Below are 22739 nucleotides of genomic sequence, written 5' to 3' on the forward strand. Positions count from 1 at the left end.
TCAGATGACCCTCGGATTGTCAGACAAGTCACCGAGATTTCTCAGTAACTTTGATATAACAATCTCAGGATTAGTTGATGGAAATTACGTCTCCCTCCGGTCTTGGGAAACCGTATTCCTTGGTTCCCTCTGAATCTCTTTAAAGGTGGTAACAACTCCTAATATTCTGCAAGGTCCTCAATCACAGGGTGTGCAAAAACAGGTGCTCCAACTATCCTGATGTTGGGCGAACATTACGGTTTAGTAACTTTTTTTTTGCTATTTTCACCTACATTATAGTATTTAAACCTAGAACTTGCTTTTTTCTTTTTTAATATGCGGCATATAAGAAGAGAATTGGGGCAAACAGGGTTGCCATATTTAGTCATCATACGTTACCTTCTGCTTTGCCCAGTCACCATATGGCACATCTAACCTTAGCGGAAGTAATTGATCAAGACTGGTGTTTTATACACGAGTCTGGAACAAAAAACCTGCTGAGAAAATCTGCCAAATTTGCGCTAAGTCCGTGGGCTGGCATTGACAACATCCCTCCACTAAGCCCTATCTACTATCTAAAAAAACCTGTCACTTATGCAAAAAATTGAGTTATACACATTGTAAAAATCCCTGAGCCCTCCTTATTCTACCACTCTTTCAGTTTTGCGCTGCATCGCTCCATTGCTGAAATATTCACATTTGTTCCTTTGTAGCACAGCATGTGAAATCTCTGCTTGAAGTGCAACGGGGCATTTCCTCAGTCTATTATGGAGGAATCCGCTTTCTGTCCATCTCATAGACGCTGCCTATCACAGCTCGGCAGAGCCTGAGACGTCTAGATCAGCTGTGATTGACAGCATATGGGAAGGAGGGGACACAGAATCACGCCCCAAAGAAAAAGCTGAAGAAACGTCCAGTTGCACTATAAGCAGAGATTTCACATGCAGCGCTGCAAAACCAGCAAATGTAAATCTCTCTACAACTGTGTGACACAGCAAAAATGGTAAAAAAGCAGCAGAATCAGGGGTAATTTAAATCAATTTTTTTCAGCAAGTGACAAGTTTTTTGTTTTTTTTTTAAGAAAAGTACAAGGCCAACATAAAAGAAAAAGTTAACATTTTTGTGGAAATGTGACTTGGGCAAAACTTTGAGTGGTGCCAGGTTTCTGGTGTACATGAGTATATTTTTTGCTCTACAGTTAAAAGAGTTGTCCAGTCTTGGTGTACAAGTCTTCAGTCACTATGTGACTGCAGACTTGTAAATCATCAAAGCGTGTGCACTGCACACTGCGAGGATTTTCTGGCGCCGAGAGCAGGTGACTATGTGACCGCAAAAATGCAATTTGCATACTTGCGGCCACATTCAGACTAGACTTGTCCGGCCTCGCTCAATACACTAGCTTTGAGCGAGGCAGCGCGCATCTAGTTAGCATGTGACTGCATGTATGCACTGGTACTGAAGAATTCTGACAGTGTGCAATGTGATCACTGTCAGGATTCCCAAATCTTAAGTCCCAGAGCAACTGACTGCATCGTATTTTTTTCTGTGTTTTACATTTTATACAATTTCTTCCAAAACCTAAATGTGCAAAAAAAATAAAATAAAAAAGCACCAAAAAGGAATCACACAATACTGATTACGCTCAAATGGACTCCATGATTGTGTAAACACAACCCATTTATAGCAGCAGAAAGAAATTGAACAATTTACCAAAAGGATGACAAAATCCTAATGCGAGCGCACAATACATCATGTGTTCATCTCATATTATTAGTTCCAGGAAAGGAAGCTGATAAAGGATAAAGTAGAGTGTGTTTGTCATTGGTGTAAATGCATTGTGAGAGTCGTAAATAAATTCAGAAGGCCGATATTATGACTTACTAACTGGCTCTCACTTCATTAAGCTAAATTGAGGAGAACTGGGGGAGTATTCTGTAAGACATTTATGACCCAGATCAATAATGCAATCAGGCACGTTACCAAATTCCCACCTCCCAACCTAAAAGACAAAAAAACTGCAATCAATAAGGTAGCGCCAAAAATGTTTAACTTTGTAAATAATCCACTGTCTTAATTAACACAGTAAAGGAGTTTTACCAAAAATCAAAAGATATTCCCCCTTCTATCTCCAGCTATATCGAGAACAAGACTCTGGAAAGCAAGTCTTGGCGTAGAGATACGCATGCTCGGTCTCCGCTCCACTCATTGTCAATAGGACTGCTGGATAGAGCGGAGAGCTGTGCTCAGTTTTCCCAAACAGTCCCATAATGGAGCAGAGGTTGAGCCCAGGATCACTGGGGGTCCGAGCGGTCAGACACCCAGCAATCAGCAAGATGGATAAGGCACAAGTTGCGAGTTACCCCTTAGATCCCAGTCAGACGCCTCTCACCCAGCCAAACCAGATCTCACAATTTGCACTGACGAGGGGCAGTACCCCGAAACACAGTGTCTGCAAATTGAGATTTTGGTTTGGCTTTTATCCTAAGTCACGTGACAAGGCTCGTTAGAGAGTCGATATTGACTTTTAGGATTGCTTCTTCCTCAAGATACTATACAGTTATATCTATATAATGTAATTTTCTACACCACTTTGCACCATTTTTCACATTTGGTAAAATATTGTTTTTATGCTTTGTATTTATACATAGTCTGATGAAGGGTGTTGATTAACATGAAACGTTGCCAAAAATTAAATACAATTCATCGACATGTGCTGTTAACATAGATCTGGATCAGAATTTATTAATACAGAGTGCTGTTCAGTCTGTTTCTGGTAATTTCACACAACACTATTTCATCTGATAATGAGCCAAGAAGAGAATAAGCAAGTAACTTAATTTAAAAAGTGTGTCTTATCCCCTGAAAATCACTCCAAAGTGCTAGTCCAGGGGTGTAACTATAGTGGGTACAGGGGTTGCAGTCACACTCTGGGGCCCAGGGGGGCCCAAAATGTTCCTTTGGCCCATATGAGAAAACCAATACTGTTAAAGTCCAGTGATAGTTGGGGACACTGTTAGAGCTTTTGCATTGGGACTCACAAGCTTTGAGTTACACCATTTTGCTGGTTACTAGGCGTCTGGTTCATGAGGCATAACAGTGAGGTGGGCTTTTATTTCAGGGCAAGCACAGCAGTGCTAATGGTAAGAGCAATGCATGATGTAAAAAAAAAAAAAAGAATTATAAGGAAGTTCCTGTACCTATAGTGCTGGCAGAATGATAATGAAGAACTACTACCCAAAAGAAAACAAGCTACAGAGCATGAGAATCAGGTCAGTTCCTGGAAACAGACTTGGGTGCACCCAAAGTAGTTTTTACAGGTTGATGTTAAAGGACAGGTACATTTACATTTTAAGATGGAGATTCTTAGAATACAGAGGACAACATTGCTGTCACAATTATGACCAACATCAGAGGATTGGCTCATACGTGTACACAGTGTCTTCATATACAGGTATAATCAGGTGGCTTCTATGTCCAAGTTGGGGAAATTGGGATATAATAACCGAATATTGATGGCGACTGCAACCCGGCATTTGCCCGGTGACATGGGAGCATTGAGTTACGCATATTGTACGCCTTAATATAAATTAGCAGGTAGCAATTTTGCTAAATATCTGAAATAAAAAGTTAAAATGAGATGTTTGGATTAAAAAAAATATATTTTCATATTCATATTTTGAGTAAATTGAAAACTTCTTAGGTGTGATCTCCATCAATCAACTAGAGCAGAAAGTGGCTACAAAGCGCATCCTCCCCCCTGGAGAACCAAGCACAGCCAACAAATACCTACACAACCTATTATATTAATGGACACCATGTAATGCACCATTTCACCTTTGGTGGCGCTGAAGAGCAATTTTTAAATGTATTTTCTAGTTCCCCCTCAGGTGATTGATATTAGGGAATCCTTAACCTAAACAAAATCCTGGTTATTTTATATTAATTTACGGCCCCAAAAAATACATTTTTAATGGGAGATTTAGAATTCTAGGAAACTCAAAACCATAGAAATCGTCAAAGCAAAAATACCACTAAGAAAAAGGAAATCACAAAAAAAAGCCTCATTCATTGTTATTTAAAGAGAATTCTGAAAATTGTTTCATAATGACTAACGCAGGCGGAAGAGACGCTCTGAGTCATATCCCATTATCCTACATTGCCAAGGACTTCAAAACTTTTGCGAAGTGTATATGTTCTAAAGAAAAAATAAAACTGTTACACAGTCAGACTATATAAAAGCATTTACAAGAGATGAGTCAAACTACTGCTGGATACCAAGGAACGCTTAGTGTTATAACAAGGGGGATCATTAATTAATACAGAATGATAAAAACAATCTGGCACGGCAGCTAGGAACAAGGATGGGTGAAAAGGAAGACGTAACTAAGACCAAAAAGTAATAATTGTTGTACAATACACATAAAACAAAAGAATATTCCAAGTGTGGTCAGACTTGGGACCCATTCAGACGTCCACTTTTCATGGATAGAGCACGCATCTTTTATAGTCTATGAGCCTGTTTACGTGTCCGTGTATATTTGTGGACCAAGTGGTCCTCACCAAATCACGGAGATCTGACCGATTTTGACCAGAGTGATGGACCAAACAATACTAGTCAATGGCTCCGCAAAAGAAAATTATTTTATATAGAGAAACTGGTGAAACTTCAATGGTAAAAACTGACATACTGACCAAATACTGATAAAAATCCGATCCAAACACTAATGTAATTGGACTGTTTTTTGCGTATTAGCAAAATCATGAAAGTCTGAATAAGGCTTTAGGCTGGTTTCCCATATCCAATTTTCAAAGTCCGTGTAGGGACTGCAATGTATAGACTGGTCATGTGTCTCCTGACCCGAGCTCCACAACCCTATAGGCATTTAGGAGACTGATGAACTTGAGTCAGGAGATACATGGCCGGTACGGACATCACGGTCTGTACACGGACCATGAATGTCAGTTGTATGAAACCAAAATTACATTGTGTTAACTTTTACAATCCAAAGTTGGCAATGTTCAGCAGATACATCCAGCCCCAATTTTATGTGCACTATGTTCTATCTGACCACCGATATGAAAGGATCAGGCATGTTGGATTTCAGCATGTCCGAAAGCACTTTGTTGCCAGAAATCTTATTGAAATTAATCATGTACACTTGTCAGACCCAAGTATGTAGGTTTGTGAGGGAGTCTGAAGCATGTATAGCAATCTAATCTGTATGACCACAGGCTGTCCAATACCTTAAAACTACACCATTCCACATTTCCGGCACAGGTTTACGCCAAGCAATTGGGCAGAAAAATGTCAGGTTCCCAGTTGGCAATCCTGCAGAGGGCCCAGGAGAGAAATCAGGTAGACTTCTATGTATCTAGAAACTATCTAGTTCTGAAAGTAATGCTTTCAAATGAACAATCCCTGCAAATAACCAAGGTTGGCTTCAAGGAGAAAACCAAAAATGGTGAAAAGGAATTCTAGGTCAACCGCATTACATCTACCAATTGTGATACCTACTTTTCTCTGAGATTCTGCAGCTCCTTCTTCATGTCGGCATCTTCAAATTCAGAATCATTATCGCTGCTCATATAGGAAGACTGCGAATGAAAAGTTATTGAGGGGATTTTCATGGCCTGACCATTAGGAGAATCTGGACTTTGCATACTGGCCTTTCGATGCAAAAAAGCAGCAGCTTTCTTCATGAAGTCATTAGTGACCCCTTTGCTTGGGGTTGAGGGGGAATCTTTGGGTTTTGGTGGAGGGATTTCATCCCCTGAATCACTAGACACATGTCCACAGAAGAGAGAGTTTATTGGTGAGGAGGTGTGAGCACGCGGCACGGAGGTCCTGACTGGTTGTGATGGAAGCTGATCCAGATAAACATCTGGTGGCGCAGAAAATCTCATGTAACTTGGAGAAGTTATGGTCACGTCATCTTCTGTACTCATCACGGAAAACCTTCCAATAGTTTTAGACTTGTCAGCATGATGTGATCTCCTTTTGGGAGATTTATCTATGGCACTTTCCTCTTTTGATCTCGGATCTCCGGAGTCACGTCTTCGTGCTTGACCCTATCAAACAAAACAAAGAAGAGATCAAAGTGGTTTGTTCAAAGTATTTCAGCAATAATGAAAGCTGACAAAAGCGGAGGTTGAAACATTATTTGTACATGCAGTTCAGGCAGCTTTCCTTACGCCCATCATTTTTACTGCTTGGTGTCCTATGCCACAGTCAAGGTGCCATGCTCTGTCTTGGAGGGTTCCTCAATAGCTTTCTCTTGTAAGCATAAGCACTTTGCTTTGGAGGATAATGATATCCAATAGAAAAGGACATATATACATAGAACTTAATGGACACCATTCTAGTCTTTATTTTAGGCAAAATCAGAACTAAAAGGGAACCTTGCCAGAACACATTTGGGTAACTGTCTAGTTACAGGTGTAGAAAGGATCAATGGAATCCAAACCTCAAAACAAGTCCCAGAATGTTCAACTCGGTTATAATGGTACTAAAGAACAACAGGACACTATGTGCCATCAGTAGATGCTCATTAGAGAAGGGGGCCGTGGAGCACCATGGATGAGCTGTAGAGGAGTTGGGTTATCTATAGGGATGAGTAGACCCATGGATGTTCAGGTTGTCGGGTTCGACCAAATTTTAGTCCAAAGTTAGTTTCGGGAACCAGAACTCTACCTGAACTTGAACCTGAAACCTATAGAAGTCAATGAGGACCCGAACTTTGGTGCTGTAAAATGGTCGTACTAAGGTCTCTCTCTCTCTCCGAACTATAAAACAGACTTCCGGGAGAAGTCAGTTTTTGGAGTTCAGCATTGGACACTAGGTGTCCGGTACGAATCCTGAACTTTACAGTTCGGCTTTGCTCCTCTCTAGTTCTCTAGATTGAGAGAATAATTGCAAACCCTTACATGAATGGATACCGTCATTTTTCTCATAGTGGAAACTGTCCAAAAAAATAATAAATTGGTTTCCCTTTTCCATTGAAATACTTGGAATCTGAATGTCAGACCTGTCAACCCAAGTATGGACTGCCATCGTCCATAAGTCCCTTAACCCAAACTCAACAGTCTCATAGGCATAAAGGTCATGAGACTGGAGACCAGTCAACGTTGAATGTGTGAAACTGGCTTCATTGCCTTTCTCAAAGGGACCAATCATTTACATACACCTTCCCAGCTGCTTGGTTTCCATCTATCTCCATCCTTCTCTGGCCCTATGAAGCTAGAGCTGTCAATCAAAGAACAGGGGGGTGGAGACAGAGGAAAAACAAGCATGTGGGCCCTACCCTGGAGCACGGAGCGGTGGGACTTCGTTTGATCCTGTACTAACCCTTTAAGACCAGTGGTAAATAATAATAATAATTTTTATTTTTATAGCGCCAACAAAATCCGCAGCACTTTACAATTAAGGAAAGTATCATTGGGATTTTTAACTAATTAAATTTTTTTTAAGATTATGAAAATTGTCATTTTGCTTGAGCTGATATTTACCACATTTATAGATGAGCTTTACAGCAGCCTCATGGACCAGAGGAAGCAATAAAATAAAACGTATGAAGGTATAAAGTTGGATCCAGCTTGAAAGGAGTAAAATTCCAAACTTTAATCAAGTGCATTTAAAAAAAAAAGATCTTTATATCAGAAAAATGTAGCAAAGATCAGAATACAAACACCTACACGTTTCTGGTGCATATACCACCCTCAGTAATGGTTCGCCTATGCGTTTCGGGTGCATATACCACCCTCAGTAATGGTTCGCCTATGCGTTTCTGGTGCATATACCACCCTCAGTAATGGTGAACCATGATTAAGATTGCTATTCACACCAAAAATGTGTAAATGAACTATGACTAAAGGTGCCTTATGTACCAGAAACGCATAGGTGAACCAAGACTAAAAGGTGCTATATGCACCAGAAACGCATAGGCGAACCATGACTGAGGGTGGTATATGCACCAGAAACGCGTAGGTGTTGTATGCTGATCTTTGGTATATTTTTCTGCTGTCCTCATGATTTTTTAAAAGCACTTGATTAAAATTTTGATTTTACTCCGTTCGAGCTGGATCCTACTTTACACCTTCATAAGTTTGATGTCCATGGCAGTGGTTATTTTGTAGGCTCCGGAGGACTCTTCGCTGCATTGGTGAGCTGGCTTCCTTCTTTTTGAATGTCCTAGGAAACAATACACTGCCGTTGAATGTGACTTCTAAGGTGGATTTTATCACAGTCGGTGCAATTTTTCTATGAACTCTCTGTGATCTGTGCAGAGGTCATTGCGCAGTGAAGGAGAGGAGGGGAGCTATGACCAACACCTATTGTACCTGGTGGATCCTTTAACGTCTAGAGCTATATATAGGCTGTATCTAAGTATTATATTTCACAGTTATTCTGTCTGGATTGATGAGAGGAATACCGAGAAGAGATCTCCAGAGAATGCCAAGTGTCAGTCTATTATGAAACTCAATGAAATCTTACAATTTTCACTAAGTGCTTGGAGAACAGAAGAGGTGATCTGCGCTGCCGATGGAGGTATTACCAATAAAAATCCAGAGGACAATGCGGTTTATTCTCAACGCATTTTGAAGTTGAACTAACTTCTTCATCAGGAGAACCGCATTGTCCTTACACCACGTCCTCTGGATTTTTATTGGCAATACCTGATCAGCAGGGCAGATCACCACTCCTATCCTCCAAGCACTTCTTGCTTAACATGGCAGGTTTTCCTGTCCTGAGGGTGCTTGTCTTGATTCCTCAGTTTTGAGTTGCACAACCCACAAAAGGTGAGCAGTTACCTGTTCCTTCACCTTCTACAGGATAAGACCCTATTGTGTTTGTTGTCCCCCTCCCTCCCCTTTTTCAAGATTTCATTATTGTTCTAATGCATATACAATGACATGGAACAAAAATAATCACCCAAAATTCCTTACAAATTAATAAAACAGGTCATTATCTGATGATACCCTTTAAATTTGAGATTAAGAAAAAAATCTTTATTGAAAACCTCAAACAAATATTTTTCCGATTTCCTAATCTCTCCCCAACTGCAATGACCTTAATATCATTAATGTAGATCCTTCAGGGATGTCAAACTCAAATATACAGAGGACCAAAATGAAAAAGTTTGACAAAGCCACGGACCAACCAGTATACAGTATAATGGACCCCGCATAGTCCTCCATACAGAATAATGGGCCCCGCATAGTCCTCCATACAGAATAATGGGCCCCGCATAGTCCTCCATACAGAATAATGGGGTCCGCATAGTCCTCCATACAGAATAATGGGCCCCGCATAGTCCTCCATACAGAATAATGGGCCCCGCATAGTCCTCCATACAGAATAATGGGCCCCACAGAGTCCTCCATACAGAATAATGGGCCCCACAGAGTCCTCCATACAGAATAATGGGCCCCACATACACTCCCTGACAGAAGTTATGTCGCTTATCCATGTTATGTAAATAAAAGCTTATAACCTGACGTTAAATTCACCCATTGGTTTTATAAATTACTCTTTTGAAAGCTGAAACCCTCCCAAATTTGGTTTAGGTTAAGAAAATAAATTGGCATCAATGCTGAAATATTGATCATTTAATGAACACAGAATGGTCAGATTTTGGTAAGACAAAAGTTTTGTCGCCTGGTCATATAATGCACCCAATCCTAGTTTACATCCTCACCAGTGCTCAGTAAATGATCGGTTAATTAGTGGGTGTGTATAAAAAGAAACCCAGCACCCCACACCTTCACTTGAACTGCAACTTAAGCTCTGACAACATGCCAAAAATCCACCCTGCGACCAAAGCCTAGATTATCAAGAGGCTGAAGACTAGATCTACTTGCAGAGGTGGCTGGCACCTTTAATGTGTCTCAGTGTCAAGTGCAAAGAATTAAAAAAAGATTTGAAGAGACTGGACATGTGTTTGACAAGCCCAGGTTTGGCAGACCCCGCAAGACAACTGCTCAGGAGGAACGTTTGTTGGTTAGAAAATCCAAAGCAAGCCCCTCTTCCACTTCAGCAGAGCTCCAACAGGCCTGGTCACCTCAAGTCCCTGTGTCAACTACAACAGTTTGTAGGATTCTATCTCGAAATGGCCTATGGTCGAAGCAGTGCCCAGAAGCCAGCAATAAACAAAAGGGAAATAAAAAACTGTGTGGCATTTGCAAAGTCCCACAGCCTGCTAAACAGATGGAAGCTGGAAAAGTGGCAGAAGGTGGATTTCTCTGATGAATCTTCAGTAGAATTACACTACAGACGCCGCAAATACTGCAGGAAACCTAATGGAGCCTGTATGGATCCAAAATACACCCAGAAAACAGTTAAATTTGGTGGTGGAAAGATCATGGTCTGGGGTTACATTCAGAATGGGGTGTGCGAAACATTTGCAAGGTGGAAGGCAATATCAATAGCCTAAAATATCAAGAAGTATTAGCTACCTCTTACATTCCAAATCATAAAAAAGGTCAAATTCTGCAGCAGGATGGTGCTCCATCTCATACATCCATCTCTACAACAAAGTTCCTCCAGGCAAAAAAGATCAAGGTGCTCAAGGACTGGCCAGCCCAGTCACCAGACATGAACATCACTGAGCATGTTTGGGGTAGGATGAAAGAGGAAGCTTGGAAGACAAAACCAAAGAATCCAGATGAACTCTGGGAGGCATGCAAGACTACATTATTTGCTATTCCTGATGACTTCATTAATAAATTGTATGAATTATTGTTGAACCGCATGGATGCAGTCCTTCAAGCTCATGGAAGTCACACAAAATATTAAATATGACTCTAATAGCACCACAACTTCATTCACCAATGTTATGCAGCATATATTTGTATTTTAAGATAATTATTTGTTTGAATATCACATTACTTTCTGTGGGCGACAAAACTTTTGTCTTGCCAAACCATGACCATTCTGTGTTCATTAAATGATCAATATTTCAGCATTGATGCCAATTTATTTTCTTAACCTAAACCAAATTTGGGAGGGTTTCAGTTTTCAAAAGAGTAATTTATAAAACCAATGAATGAATTTAACGTCAGGTTATAAGCTTTTATTTACATAACATGAATAAGCGACAGAAGTTTAGTCCTCCATACAGAATAATGGGCCCCACATAGTCCTCCATACAGAATAATGGGCCCCACATAGTCCTCCATACAGAATAATGGGCCCCACATAGTCCTCCATACAGAATAATGGGCCCCACATAGTCCTCCATACAGAATAATGGGCCCCACAGTCCTCCATACAGAATAATGGGCCCCACATAGTCCTCCATACAGAATAATGGGCCCCACATAGTCCTCCATACAGAATAATGGGCCCCACATAGTCCTCCATACAGAATAATGGGCCCCACATAGTCCTCCATACAGAATAATGGGCCCCACATAGTCCTCCATACAGAATAATGGGCCCCACATAGTCCTCCATACAGAATAATGGGCCCCACATAGTCCTCCATACAGAATAATGGGCCCCACATAGTCCTCCATACAGAATAATGGGCCCCACATAGTCCTCCATACAGAATAATGGGCCCCACATAGTCCTCCATACAGAATAATGGGCCCCACAGTCCTCCATACAGAATAATGGGCCCCACATAGTCCTCCATACAGAATAATGGGCCCCACATAGTCCTCCATACAGAATAATGGGCCCCACATAGTCCTCCATACAGAATAATGGGCCCCACATAGTCCTCCATACAGAATAATGGGCCCCACATAGTCCTCCATACAGAATAATGGGCCCCACATAGTCCTCCATACAGAATAATGGGCCCCACATAGTCCTCCATACAGAATAATGGGCCCCACAGTCCTCCATACAAAATAATGGGCCCCACATAGGGGTAGGAATTCTGGTGCCATGGGCTAAATAAAACCTCCCTGCAGGCCAGATTTGGCCCACGTGCCAGAGTTTGACATGCATGTTCTACAAGGAGAGTCATCTCCTGACAAAATTACATCTGACATCCTGACAAAACATTAATGTCAGCAAAGGTAAAGTGGCCTCCTGAACCATGAACTGCTGACACACAACACAGATGTTCTCATCGACATCACCGCAACGCTTCGCAATCACACAAGGGACGTCTGTCTAATTGCAGTTAACTGAATCCGAGGTTTATTTCCAAAGAATGGCCTTTCTCCGAGGAAAACCCCCGAAATTACCAGTTAATCTAAATGATACCAAACACAAGTACTGCAGTGATCCCAATGTAGGACATCGCTTGCTTACAATGCATTTGGAGACGTCAAATATTTAATGAAAATCTGTCATCTGAAATGCATCCCACATTATTATGAGCTGTTCTATTATCTGCCTGGATCCAAGCAGTGAAGCTAAATTGCTTTCCGATCCTGTCGTCATTAGGAGCTGAACTACAAACCCATTCAAGAAGGTGTAATCTATTGCAGCACTATGTCCTTCAGCACTGCGCTCTCTGCAAAAATGGATCTCCGAGGAATTCTGCACGATAATGAAAACAATATGTCCTGACCTCATTGCTTTTAGCGGGGGCCTGCAGAATACAATTTCATTTCTAATATCAGATATGACGAAAAAAAGGCTTATACTCTTGTATACAAAACGAGAAGCGGTCATTGTTGAGGGCTATACAGACACGGTGAAGACATTAAAATAAGCGTTTTTTTAGTATGATGTTCTTTATTGCCATTGCTCCCGTTGCCAGTAATCCATCAGGGCAGTGCAGGGGGAATCGCTTCCCCACAGACGCCATGAGAAGAATACGCAGAATATTTATATTGAAACGGAGCAAAAAATAAATCAATAATTCACATAATCCAGGCGGCTGTAAATGGTAAAGATGGTTATGAGCATTAGAATATACTCGCCAACATTGCAATTCATTCTTTATTCTCAAAGCGCCTCCACTCCATCCATTGTCTGTAGGAATGTCAGATCGGCTGTCTCCCAGACATCCAATGGAGCGGAAAGGCGAGGGGGTAATTTTTTTTAGGTCATTTGGGGATTGAGGGTGGGAGTGTCACAGGTGTGTCAGGCGTGGTAGACAGTCTTTCTGGATCCAGCTGTAGAAGGTCATTGCGCTTGGCTCTGCAGGCACCTTTTTGATCTTTTCATCTATGTAGAATAGTGATATCCTTCTCCCTCTAGGACTCAGCAGTGACCTCTACCTTCTGCTGCTAATTGACACACCCTTGCTGGATGTTTAAATACCTTCAGTCTCTCCAGAGAGTTGCCGGTGACGGCTCTAATTTCCTTTGTCCAGGCTTGAAGTACTAGTAGTCGGCTAGTGTCTTATTGGTGTTCCCTTGGAGGATAGTTGGCGTGATATGTCTGGTGTTTTCTCAACCTAAGTGTATTCCCTTGTCTGTTTACCTGTTCGTCTTTAGTTGCAGTGGGAACTGACTAGTGCTCACCTTGTCCCCTCCCTATCCAGGACCTATCGCTAAGGGCAGTCAGGGATTAGGTTTCAAGCTTGGCGATAGATGCAGAACCTATTTAGGGATGTTCAGGGAGTCAGATCTGCCTAGGGGTCCCCACTCCCCCTTTGCCTAGTGTTTGGGAATCCTCCCCCTCTTCCCGTCGTTGTGCACTTAGTTCTTCCCTCACCTTGCGTGACAGGGGGGTCCTAGTGGTCAGACTCCAATAAATTCCTTTAAAGAGGTTGTCCAGGACTTTAACAATGATTGACCAATCCCAAGGCTAGGCATCAATGTCTGATCGGTGGGCCGAGACTCCCGGCACCCCAGCTGATCAGCTGCTCCCGGTGTCTGTATTGTGGTCGCGGGCGGGTATTGCACATCCGCCACCTATTCAAATCAATACACGGCCACTATCCATCGACTAAGCTGTGCTGTTAAGATCTGCAACTGAGCAATGCCACCGCCACTGGGAACAGCTGATCGGCAGGAGTACAGGGTGTCGCACCCCTACTGATCATATACAGATTACCTATCCTATGGATAAACCATCAATGTTAAAGTCGCGGACAACCACTTTAACCAAATTGCAGTGATTTGATTTCCCCTCCAATGGCATTTGGCAACAGAAAAAACGGTTGCGATTACATGACCCTAAAAGTTAAACCCTTTAAAAAAACAGTATCAGATCCAAAAGGGAAGAGATTTTCTTTTTCTTGCTTGATGGACATGACCAACTTTCAGAAACAAAAATAAACATGTCAAGTACACCGCCTTACACCTGTAAGTGGTCGAATGTGTATGACCGGCATAAGGCAACGTTGGCGGACCAGGGTCTAGGAGGGATTATTATTTTAAAGTGCCTTTGATTCCAGGGTGCGTGACCTACAGGAAAGGTGCAAGAAGTTTCCAGTACATAAGATGTGGCTTTTGAAGGTTTCAAGGGCGAGGGAATGTCCAAGCAGTCGGGGTAGCGAGTTTCAGACTTTTAGGGATGCACTAGGGAAATCTTGTGTAAGGAGACAAGAAGAGAGAAAAGTGGAGGCCCAGAGATTTCGTGTGGGGAGCTAGTGGGATATTAGGTGAGAGATAAATGGAGGTGATGGGGTATGGACAGACTGAAGTCATTTTTAGTATTTGGATATGAATTCACTGGGCAAAGGGTAGACCGTGAAGGGACTAGCAGAGAGGAGAGGAAGAGGAGGAATGAGGGGCAAAGTGAATTAACCAGGTGGTAGAGTTGACTGCGGATAGGAGAAGCACAATAACATTAGGGTCCGTTTACATAAACCGATTGTCGGCATGATACAAATACAGATTGGTAAACTTTTACCGATCGGCAGTCATTTAAATGCCTGTTTACACAGGCAGACAAAAATAAACCATTGGCCGCCATAGTTATCAGCGAGAGTCCTGCTTACACAGAATGATGCGCCGCCAAGATCGACAATTTTCATACAGTGTATATGGCAATCTCCAGTGATTCAATTACTAGCAAATGTCAGCGAAAGAAATATCAGACACGTTTTGTGATACAAACTGGTGCCACAGATGGAGAAAATTCGGGAAAGATTACAATCTAATGTGTATGACTAGCTGTACAAAAATTGCAGAAGACAACGGATTGTAGCTTTTAAATGTTAAACATAATAAGATCCTAATTGCAATATGACATCATAGTATGTTGTTAAAACCAGATATAATAAGGTGTTCATCTTTTCATCATGTGCCACTATAAAATATTAAAATACATGGTTGATGAAGGCTGGCGATCTCAAGACATTGCCATCATATGATCACTCAAAGCTTAAAGACTTAACTAGTGGTGAGCGAGTATGGTTTGTTAACCCTTTTGGCGAGCATGCTCGGGTGCTCGCCAAGTATCTTCAGCGTGCCCATGTTTTCGACTGTTTGACAGCTTTAATACATGTGAGGAATGCCTAAGAAACAGGCATTCCTCACATGTATTAAAGCTGTCAAACAGTCGCAAATCATGAGCACTGAGTGACTAAAACATAACACCTGAGCATGCTGAAGATACTCGGAAAACATCCGAACATGATCGCTCATCACTAGTCCAAACCAGAAGCTGTGTTGCCTTCTTGAGTTTTCACAATATCTCACTGTTATTAGTGGGCATGTCTACCAGATAATTGACAACCCTTTTTGCATATACAAGGAATTGTAAACATCTGTCTACAAACGCTACATATGTATGTGCCACATATGATTAGATTGAAGCATAAGATTACCATCTAAAACAACTTACCCTCAGATTTGGTAAATCACAATCATCACCACCACCATTTTCTAGCTGTAGAGCAGAGCGAGTTTTACATAAGTTTACAGCTTCTCCATTCATGTCCTGGTTTAGTGGCTGGGAGTTGATAACTTCTGGGGCATTTTCTATAGTGACGCAGTTCTCCGGTGTTCCAGCGGACATGTTAGCCGGAGTGTACTCCTGGTATAGTAAAGTACGGAGTTTCTCATCTAATGTTTTCATTGTGTCGTCAGTGAACTCTACTCTAGGTGGACCTTCTCCATCAGACTCTATACTCGACTGCTGGAGATTGGAGTTCACCACCGGCAAAGCTAAACCTTGGACCTGAACCTGTAAGACAGGTGGCAACACGGGGGATACTTCAGGAATGACATGTAATTGATCAGTTCTTGCCATGCCTTGACCAGTCGAACCAGTATCTGACTTTACCTGGACTACAACAGGAGAACCAATATCCGATTCATACAACACCTGCCGCTCTGGCTTAAGATCAAGAACTTTTTCCTGAGGAACTTGCTGAGCATGACCATTGTCACATTTTACATGCTCTGATTGCACAATTTCATTTGTGGTTATCAAATTGCAAGTCTGACCAGGAGGTAACACGCATGAATTGTGCCCTGGGTGAGGTACCACAGGTGCTACTGGCACCTCTTTTGGCACTGGTCCATCAGAGCCTACAGAGTCAGGCTGTGCTTCTATCACGGGTTGTAAAACAGCAGATGAACCGAGAGTTACAGTATCTCCTTGGAGGAAGGAAAGGGATTCTGGAAGGGTTTGCAGATCTGAGGAGGAGATTGTTGAGGAGGACTGAGTCATGGAAGCAGGAATTCCGGTAGATTGGTCACATGAATCTGTTAAAATGGACTGACCCAAAGCTGGATTCATCTTCTCCTCATTTGTGGTACACTCGTGATGGTTATCTTCAGAGTTCTTTTCATCTGTAAGAAAATTATAAAAGATTACCCAAAAACCTCATCAATCATCAATGTGTGATCGGTGGGGGCCCACTGTTTTGTTATCCCACCGATCAACAGAAAGAGGCTGCGGAGCTAAAAATGTACAATCTTAATCCTGCTCATAAATGAGAGTCTGATCTTAGGTGTTAGCTGGACTGTCTAGTCCTCTATTTATCTAAGGCCACGTTCACACCTTCAGTATTTGGTCGTTACTATACATCAGTATTTGTAAGCCAAAACCAGGAGTGGAACAATCAGAGGAAAATTATAATAGAAACACGTCACCACTTCTGCATTTTTCACCCACTTTTGTTTTTTTTCTTACAGATACGGATGTAAAATACTGACCAAATACTGAATGTGTGAATGTGGCCTAAAGTGTGAATGAGCCCTAATAGTCAGATAAACACAGGACTAGCTCTTTTCAGGTTTTAAGCCTCTAGATGTTTCCATTAGGTGACCGCTAGAAAAAAATAACTTTGAAAATAAAGTGAGGATATAAAACACAAAAGGCCCCGAATCAAACTGTTTATACCAGAAAACGGGAGTAAAATACTTTGAAGAACCTGCAAAATTTGGCCACAACTTGAAATTACGCAAAACTTTTGCGACTTTTGGAGTTTTCACACCTGTTCCGTCCAGCTCTGTCAAGGTAGGCGGAACATGGGAACATGGGTGGGATGAGGGACATAACACCCACCCGTCTAATTCATAACCAGATGTGGCGTAGCTTATGCCTGAAATCTTACTCCAATCCCTAACTGGAGTAAAATATCTGGCGCGGCTCCTCGATGAATCAGGTGCCTCTTACTCCAGCACACCCCATTATTAAGATTGGTGTATACAATGCCAGTCTTAAGGATTCGGAGCCAAAGTACATTAGACAGTGGCTAGCATTTTGATTATACCGTCATTAAAAGGTGTAATCCAGCTCCACTCACTTCTGTATGAGGTAATGCGCTGGGCTGGTGGTGTCACATCTACAGACAACTGCCAAACAGGACAGGTGCACAATACTGGACACTTGTGCTCGTGCGCCAACAGATATCAGTGAGCGTCACCGGCCCCCTGCACCACCTGATAAATAATCCATAAGTGACAGTCATAGGCCCCCCCTCACCATAAGTGACCCTCACCATCTAATACATAATAAGTGACAGTCAGCAACCCCCCACACCACCTGATACATGATCCATAAGGGACCATCACCGGCCCCCCTCACCACGTGTATATATAATCCATAAGAAAGCGGAGCTGTATCACCCTTTTGTTTCACGAAGACAACTATGGTTTAAACAGAACTTGGCCCAATAGACATTCGATCGTTGCAGGTCATGCTCTCTAACCACAAGTGATCTGCCATTATTGCTGGGGGAATCTACATCTAACAATATTTTATCAAGCAAAAACATATCTAACCTTTGCATGGTTGTGTAATCCTTGTAGATACTTTTATAGAGGACCAATCACCAGGTAAAAAGTGGACAATTGTTGCACTTATTTTCTGCTGCTCCCCTGAGTATGCATTTTTTTTTTTTTTTTAATCCACCATATGATTCCCGAGATATGGGCAGATTTATTTAATTTAGTGCTAAATGTTGTGATCTTTCCAACAGGGTATGACCCTGGATCCTCTGGGGAGTGTCTTTAGGCTGCTATGTATTATTACCCTGTGACCACCACCCCCATGATAAAGACCATAAAAATTTAAACAAAATAATTTTGCTATATGGTTCTAGAGATACGAGTCCTTTTAAGAGAAAAAAAAAAACTCTGGAGAGCAGCGGGAATAAAATAAGAGCAAAACTTGGTCACTTTGGAATTACTGACAGGTCTTTAAAAAGGGTTTTGCCAACTGAGACCCCAGGATATCCCCAAATTGCCTAAGAACTGAGCCCCATCCCATGCCCCTGTAAATTAGAAAGAGCGGCAAATGTGCAGCTGTCTCTTTATTCACTTTCAGCCACACAATTTTTAAACAATTATGAAACCCCCACAAAAGTGAATGGAGAGAGCCTCATGCCCATCTTCTTCATTTACAGTGGAGCAAGATGGCACCCCCATTCTAGATGTAGGTCAAGGAGGTAGAACTCGCATCTGAAAGACCTGTTAGCTATGCCATAAATATATGCCTATAAAACACGGCTTTAGTGTGACCATCGACACCAGTGAGGCAGATTTACTTGCTTTATGGGGTTGTCCGCTCTTGTTCTAAAAGTCTTCAGTCACTCTATATAACTGGAGACTCCCGAATACTCACAGTGTGCCCATCGCGAGAGCAGGCAGTCATGTGACCAACTGTGCGATTTGTATACTCCTGGCCACATTCCGACTAGACGTGCGCGGTCTCGCTCAATACAAGTGAATTAAGTGAGGCCATGCACGTCTAGTTAGCATGTGATGGCATGTATGCAAATCGCATACTTGCGGTCACGTGATTGCTGCTCTCGCCACCAGCTCTGGAGAATCCCGACAGCACGCTGTGAGGATAGAGTGACTGCAGACTTTCATTGGAAACCTGGAGAAACCCTTCAAGGACAGTTTTAAAGGATTTTTGCTCCTATATTAAGGGCATAGATGCCACACTCACTGGAAAGTATGTAGGGCTCTAGGGCATCAAAGGGATCTAACAGTATAATGGGGATCATATATTAGACAATGATTTCTGGCCGTACTGTGTCCATATGAAATTGGCCTAGACCGACTAAATTGTTGCTTTTTAATAGTCTACGCTGCTACTTTGAGTCGATATCTATTTAGAAAATGTTAGTTTTTCAGATGACCTCCTCCTTTTAATACCTTATGCTCTGAAATGCCATTTTTTTATTTCTAAATTTGCTACTTGTTCAATCAGTCGAATTGAGCAGCTGTTAAAAGATAACCGGTGCCAAAAACATACTTAATGATTGCAAAACACTTCCAAAAGCACTCCTTACCTGACAAACAAAAGTAACGGATCGGGATGTAATAGAACAGTGATTTATTAAGGGGGCAACTGCTACTCGGGTTTTTTTCAGCCATTCTTGCAGGCAGCGGAGTTGATTTCAGGCCTGCTAGCAGAAGAGCATAGCCTAATTTTTTTTGGGTGGGATAGGCTAAGTGCACACTGCAGTTTCTTACCCTGTTGGGCACAAACCCTCATGGTGTTGACTGACAGTGGTCAATGTTCGGAGGGATCCTTCCAGCAAAGAGACCTATTGCAATAATCATGCACAGTCTAAAATATCAGAGTGGTCCTGATCGCAACACAATTAAAGGGGTTGTCCTTTACTATTGATGGTCTATCCTACAAATACGAAGGGTGCAACACCAGGAATCCTCGCCGATCAGGTGTTCCCGGAGCTGCAGGGGCCGGAAGTGCTTAGTTGAGGAGCAGCACAGCACCATCAACTTCATAGTGGCCACAGCCACGTACTGCACATCCGCTGTGCAACTATGTAGTTAATGGAGCTGTGCTTTTCCACTCCGCAACTAAGCACATCCAGCCACCGCCGGCATTGGGAACAGCTGATCATTGAGGCTGCCAGGTGTCGCACAACACAAGAACCGGACAACCTCTTTAACCAGTCTCTAGATGTATATCAGCCAAAAAAAAAAAAAAGAGGCCAAACGGACACCCTTTTGGCTTCGGTCTAGTAAATGGTGGCCAATGGGAATGTTAAAGCCAAGTCCACAGATGCAGCGAGACCGAAGTGCCATCAAATGGGAGAAAACGGCAGTAAAGTGCAGTGCAAAAGAAATAAAGAGTTTGCAAACAGTCTAACCTCCCCGCTATGTACACACACAAGTATTCTAGGGTCAATTATTTCAGAAAGCCCATTTCTTATCAATAGGTTTTATGAGTGTGGGAGGAAACCCAGCTGGATTGAAACTACAAGGCAGCAGTAATAACCGCTTAGCTAACATGCCGCCCACACGGCAGAACTATATGTTCTTCAGCTCGCTGGATGTAGTCAGACATTGAACCTATGTAATATAAAAGTGCTTTTCTTGTATTAACAGCACTCTAAATATTCAGCACCAATGCTGATAATCTAGGCGTAGCGATAACTTTAAATTGCTAAGCAAGGAAATCAATTTATCTCAAAGCAAGTAATGCTACATAATTACACAATAAGACTGTGCTCCCTATAAATTTAGATGCACATTGTAGAAATATGGAACCTATAGGTTCTTGGCTCAATACATCTCGATATGAATGGCACAAAATGACCAGCGTTGAAAAAGAATAAAAAAAATGTTGCAATACTGTTGCTGGGAGACGTTTATGCTATATGTGGCCACCCAGTGGTCATAATGTGAACTGTCGAGATTATGCCATCAGATCACGATGAACTAATGTTAGGAATTGAAATCTTTACGGAAATTTGCGGAAAGGTAAGGGTGGACACGTCAGGGGTTGCCAATTGTCTTCAAGGCTGATTTCAGACAGACAACCCCATAGTTTAAATCGGATCTGTCACCAGATTTCGCAACACAAGGCGACGTCAACTACCACCTGAGAGACTGGCGACAGTGAAATGGAAGGGGGACTGGACAGTCTAGAGACTGTATTGACCTGTCCCAACAGGCCAAAAGTGTGTTCTGCAGGGACCTTGAATGAAACTGTGCAAAAGGGACTGCCTCCAACGTTGCTACCATCTTCCCCAAGACTCTCTCATCAAACCAGAGAGTGTGTCTCTCTGGCCGCTTCAGAATTTGAACAGAGGATTGCAACGCTAGCCCCTTTTCCTTTTCAAGGAAGATTGACACTTGAATTGTATCGAATATCATCCCGAGGAACCGAAGCAGCTGTGTTGGAACTAATGCAGACTTTTCCCTGTCGAGAATCCATCTGAATTGTTCCAGGGAACCTAGCACAATGTGCAAACTCTCCAGGTTCCGAGAAAAGTTAGGCACCTTGACCGGAATATCGTCCAGGTAGGCGATTACCACAACCACCCCTAGTCCGGAGGCCAGGACCTCTGTAAACACCCTGGGCGCAGTTGCCAGCCCAAATAGAAGAGCCCTGAACTGAAAGTGATACTGGTTGACTGCAAAGCGAAGAAATCGCTGATAAGCCGGAAAGATAGGTACATGAAGATAGGCGTCCTAAATGCCTACCCAGGACAGAAATTCACCTGCCTCCATGGATGCCGCAAAAGACAGAAGCGACTCCATCCTGAAGTGATGCAGTTGTACTCTTTTGTTCAGCAGTCTTAAATCCAGAATGAGTCGTACCCAACCATCCTTCTTGGGGATGACAAATACAGTTAGGTCCATATATATTTGGATAGAGACAACACTTTTCTAATTTTGCTTCTAGACATTACCACAATGAATTTTATACAAAACAATTCAGATGCAGTTGAAGTTCAGACTTTCAGCTTTCATTTGAGGGTATCCACATTAAAATTGGATGAAGGGTTTAGGAGTTTCAGCTCCTTAACATGTGCCACCCTGTTTTTAAAGGGACCAAAAGTAATTGGACAATTGACTCCAAGGCTATTTCATGGACAGGTGTGGGCAATCCCTTCGTTATGTCATTCTCAATTAAGCAGATAAAAGGCCTGGAGTTGATTTGAGGCGCGGGGCTTGCAATTGGAAGGTTTTGCTGTGAAGTAAACATGCGGTCAAAGGAGCTCTGGGTCTGACATGAAGACCAGTATCCTCTGATGCAGGAAATTGATGAAAGGGGCGAAATTGCAAAGTCCCCTGTTTTCTAATTGGACAGCTGGGCCTGGCCTGGCGAAGAAGAGTGCTTCTGCCGCCCATGCCGTCAGCAATGATCTCGTCCAATATAGTACCAAACACGTGAGACCCTTGGAAGGGTAAACCTGTAATCAACTTCTTTGAAGCCAAATCTGCTCTCCATATCTGGGTCCATAAAATATGATGAATGACCACATAATTGCTTGCCGCCTGGGCAGAGCATTCAGCCGCATCTAATGATGTAGAATATAAATATCTGCCTGCGTGACCTGATCCGCAAAATCTGCAAGATCCACCTCCTTGGAACCAGCCAGAATACTGTGCCGTAAATGCTTCGCCCAAGCAGTAACTGCATTGGATACACAAGTAGCAGCAAAAACAGGGCAATGGGCAAAGCC

The 22739-nt window shown here is 42.3% G+C and overlaps 1 protein-coding gene across 8 annotated transcripts in view; it reads right to left on the minus strand.

Annotated features, from left to right (window-relative positions):
- The window catches only part of WNK2 (WNK lysine deficient protein kinase 2), a 186620-nt gene that overhangs the window by 26666 nt on the left and 137215 nt on the right, over positions 1-22739 (minus strand). For 7 of the 8 annotated variants that reach the window (XM_073644543.1, XM_073644546.1, XM_073644549.1 and 4 more), the window contains exons 20-21: positions 15680-16632; positions 5495-6048 (exon numbers count right to left, since the gene is read on the minus strand). In XM_073644543.1, the coding sequence (XP_073500644.1) occupies positions 5495-6048; positions 15680-16632 (1507 nt within the window). The remainder of the gene's footprint in view (positions 1-5494; positions 6049-15679; positions 16633-22739) is intronic. The other variant, XM_073644545.1, reaches the window with a different exon arrangement.

This window comes from Phyllobates terribilis, unplaced genomic scaffold (genome assembly GCF_046119375.1).
Source record: "Phyllobates terribilis strain yellow unplaced genomic scaffold, ASM4611937v1 Scaffold_8__6_contigs__length_399053987, whole genome shotgun sequence".
Classification (NCBI taxonomy): Eukaryota; Metazoa; Chordata; class Amphibia; order Anura; family Dendrobatidae; genus Phyllobates; species Phyllobates terribilis.